The 3,388-nt window shown below is 36.6% G+C and overlaps 1 protein-coding gene across 6 annotated transcripts in view; it reads left to right on the top strand.

Annotated features, from left to right (window-relative positions):
* Positions 1–238: 238 nt before the first annotated feature.
* LOC122091701 (polyadenylate-binding protein 1-B-like) overlaps positions 239–3,388 on the top strand; it is a 13,818-nt gene continuing 10,668 nt past the window's right edge. For 5 of the 6 annotated variants that reach the window (XM_042661779.1, XM_042661774.1, XM_042661778.1 and 2 more), the window contains exons 1-3: positions 239–676; positions 1,328–1,437; positions 1,527–1,606. In XM_042661779.1, the coding sequence (XP_042517713.1) occupies positions 294–676; positions 1,328–1,437; positions 1,527–1,564 (531 nt within the window). In that variant the 5' untranslated portion in view covers positions 239–293 and the 3' untranslated portion in view covers positions 1,565–1,606. Of the gene's footprint in view, positions 677–1,327; positions 1,438–1,526; positions 1,879–3,388 lie in introns of those variants that run through there. The other variant, XM_042661773.1, reaches the window with a different exon arrangement.

Here is a 3,388-nt window from a genome sequence, read left to right as displayed (position 1 = left end):
ATTATTTATTATTTATTATTTATTATTTATTATTTATTATCTTTTATCTTTTATCTTTTATCTTTTATCTTTTATCTTTTATCTTTTATCTTTTATCTTTTATCTTTTATCTTTTATCTTTTATTTTTTTATTTTTTATTTTTTATTTTTAATTCACATTTCGGTTTCCACTTGGTTGGGCCAGAGGCTAGAGTTTTAAAAACAACAATCAATGATTGAATCGGTCTATATGTATTTTGATTCAAATTGGATCAGAAAACCTACTGATTCAAGGCAGTCTTAGCGTGAATAATATGATGGAGCACCGGCACCCTCCTCTTCCTGCTTGCAGAGCCTCTCAGCCTTTAGCTTCTCATTACAACTATATCTTATGTCCTCATCATCACCATCTCCTCCATCACGACTGCCATAATCAGCACCACCACCTCCATCACCAGCACTACTACCCTCATTGCCACCACCGCCACCACCGCCACCACCACCCTTTCTGTGGGCATCACATTTCTCTCCCTCACAAAACTGATCACTTCCATTTGACCCCTTGTGTTGCTTCTTCTTCTCTTCCTCCAGCAGTAACACTTCCTGAACAGCCCCAAGTGGGCTACTCTGTTTCAACGCAGAACCATCAGAACCAGGCGGTTTCCGCGTGTGAAGACGATGAGAATTCAGGAGTCCAGTAAGTCATTTCCGGTTTTGGGTTCTTCTATTGTTAATTTATTTTCATCTATTAGTATCCGTATGGGTGAAATTTCCTGGGTTTTCTCTCCTTTGAGGTGTGTTTACTGAACTGGGTTATTGCTTCATTTAACCCTAAGACAATGATATGTTATATTTTTTCTTTATTGATCTCCGACTGAGTTCTGTTGAATTTTTTTGCTTTGTATCAAATTACCTATGATCTTCATGATGAAATTCACATTTTAAGTTCGCATAAAATTATTTTCTGAAAAGATTGTTACTATTCTGATTGGGTTTCGAAAGGTTCCTTTTTCAAACTCAGCTGTTGCTTTTGGGGGATTTCTAGGTTGGTTTGTCTGCATTGAATTGGTATTGTCTAATTTTCTTCTTTTCTCTTTTTTTTTTTTTTGGGGGGGTGAGTGAGGGTTGGATGAATTTGATTTCCAGAGGTTTGAACTTTGACGTCCACATGGGATTTATGGCTTGAAGGGCTGTGAAGGGTACTGAATTGAATAATTTGTTCAGGATGGATACTGCATTTCTTTTCCTTTGAGGGTTGGGGATAGACAATCCTTTCCTTCCGCTTGTATACTTGTTATGAGACGGAATGACCTCTGTTGGCTATTTCTGTCTCCTTCCTGTTATATAGGTTGAATGAGGAATGGAATGAAGAATTGGAAGAAGAGGAAGAACCAGTTTTTGTTATGACAGATGAATGGGTGGAGTTCTTTGCCAAATCTGAAGCTAAGAGGGGATTAGGTAGAAGCTCTCTCTCTCTCTCTCTATATATATATATATATATAAGTATTACCTTCCTATTGATATGTGCTTTTGATTATGATGATCAGAGAAGCAGCAGGCAAAGAAGAAAAAGGCTAAAAAATGAGCACAAATCTTCTCGAGTATGTTCAATCATCAAGTGCACCAGGTTGGTGATTCATTTCTGTGTTGGAGTCTCTAAGAGGGCATGAAGGACCTCTTGTGGAACCTATCAAGAGTTTTTTTTTTTAATCAGAAGCAGCAGATGACTTGATGAATGTTTAGTTTGTTAAAAGTCTTCTCTTAGTTATTGGTTCATATGTAGTTTCTTACTGACTTGTAAAATCTGCTTGATCAGTGTTCAAGGGCTAGGTACTCTATATAGACACCTTAGTCATGTAAATCTCATCCATTGATGGAAAATACAACACTTCTTTTAAATTCAAGTTGCTGGGCAACCAAGCCCAACAAAATACAGATAGATGCTGTTTGGCAAGGGTAATTCAATCATCTAGGACATTTTTGTTGGGTTTTCTTTTGGGGGGGGGGGGTGGTGACTTTATATTGAAAGACATCACATCCTAATTGATTTTCAGTTAGGATTTTCCCCAGGTTGGGATAATGGGGTTTTATTACAGCTTGATAGAATACTAATACATAGTTATTTTGAGTCAGAAGCTACAATCTCTTGAAATGGATATCTGCAGAAGTTGTTAACATCGTAAGAAAAGGGGTGGGGCGCCTAGGCATCCGCTTAGGTGAGCAGTATGTAATATAGCAATATAGTATTTTATAACTATGCTTATAAGCGACATAGAAGCCATATCAATGCTGAATGATATAATTATGTTAGTAATGATCTTGTATGAGAAAACAACAAATAATAAACAAAACATAGCATATGATATAAAGTATATTCATCAAAAGACAAAGCAATAAACATAAGTCAATGTAAATTCGTCAATTAACAAAAAACTGATATTATATAAGTTGTGCTCACAAGGATTCAAGGTGAAGATCCTTCTTGCATAAAACAAGGCATGATGTTGCCTTGGGTCTAAGAAGCCACCTGGACACCTAGTAATGCAGTTGTAATCTGAACCACTGAGATCTAGTGGGATATCAGTTTGTGACAGGATTGCCTGTAAGGAATAAACCCAGATTTTCAAAGAATTTTAATAATAGAGAATCAAGGGATCAGATTCAGCAAAAAGAAAGGTGCACAGAAAATAGAAAGTACGTGTACTAACCTGTAATGATAAAGAAGAGCAAGTGAAGAAGAAGATATGACGAGAAGGTTGAGGAAAGAAGCCTGCACTTAGAATACCACAAGTAAGAAAAACAAAGAAGATAAGAGACCTTGGAGAGAGAAACGAGAAGAAGAGAAGTCGTGGGGCAAGAGAGAAAAGGGACTGCTCGCCAGTCACACACACATGCACAGTAGAACAACACAAATTTAAAAGTGTGTTTTAATAAAAACAAGGTGCACAGAAAATAGAAAGTATGTGTACTAACCTGGAGGGAGGGAGAGAAGAAGAAGAAGAAGAAGAAGAAGAAGAAGAAGAAGAAGATAAGACGAGACAGTTAAGAACAGAAGCCTGCAACTAGAATACAACAGGTAAGAAAAAACAAAGAAGATAGGAGAAAGAAAAGAGACTGCTCGCCAGTCACACACACATGCACAGTAGCACAGCCCACAAATTCAAAAGTGTGTTTTTAATTTGGTATTCTTTATTGTTATGTTATTATGTCTTTTAATCTTTAGTAGATTCGATAAATGTCTATAATTTTTTATTTTGTTTTCTCTACGAGATGCAAAGAAAAGTGAGTTGAAGAGAATATTTTGAGCCGCTGGCAACTGTCGAACAGTTGCGCTCCCTCTCTCATCTTCATTCGTTCCTTCTCCTTCTCCTTTATCTTCATCTTTTATTTTAACTAGTGACAATGGCAT

Source organism: Macadamia integrifolia, chromosome 10, assembly GCF_013358625.1.
Source record: "Macadamia integrifolia cultivar HAES 741 chromosome 10, SCU_Mint_v3, whole genome shotgun sequence".
Classification (NCBI taxonomy): domain Eukaryota; kingdom Viridiplantae; phylum Streptophyta; class Magnoliopsida; order Proteales; family Proteaceae; genus Macadamia; species Macadamia integrifolia.
The sequence above is the reverse complement of the archived record's forward strand: the minus strand, read 5'-3'. Positions and strand labels throughout refer to the sequence as shown.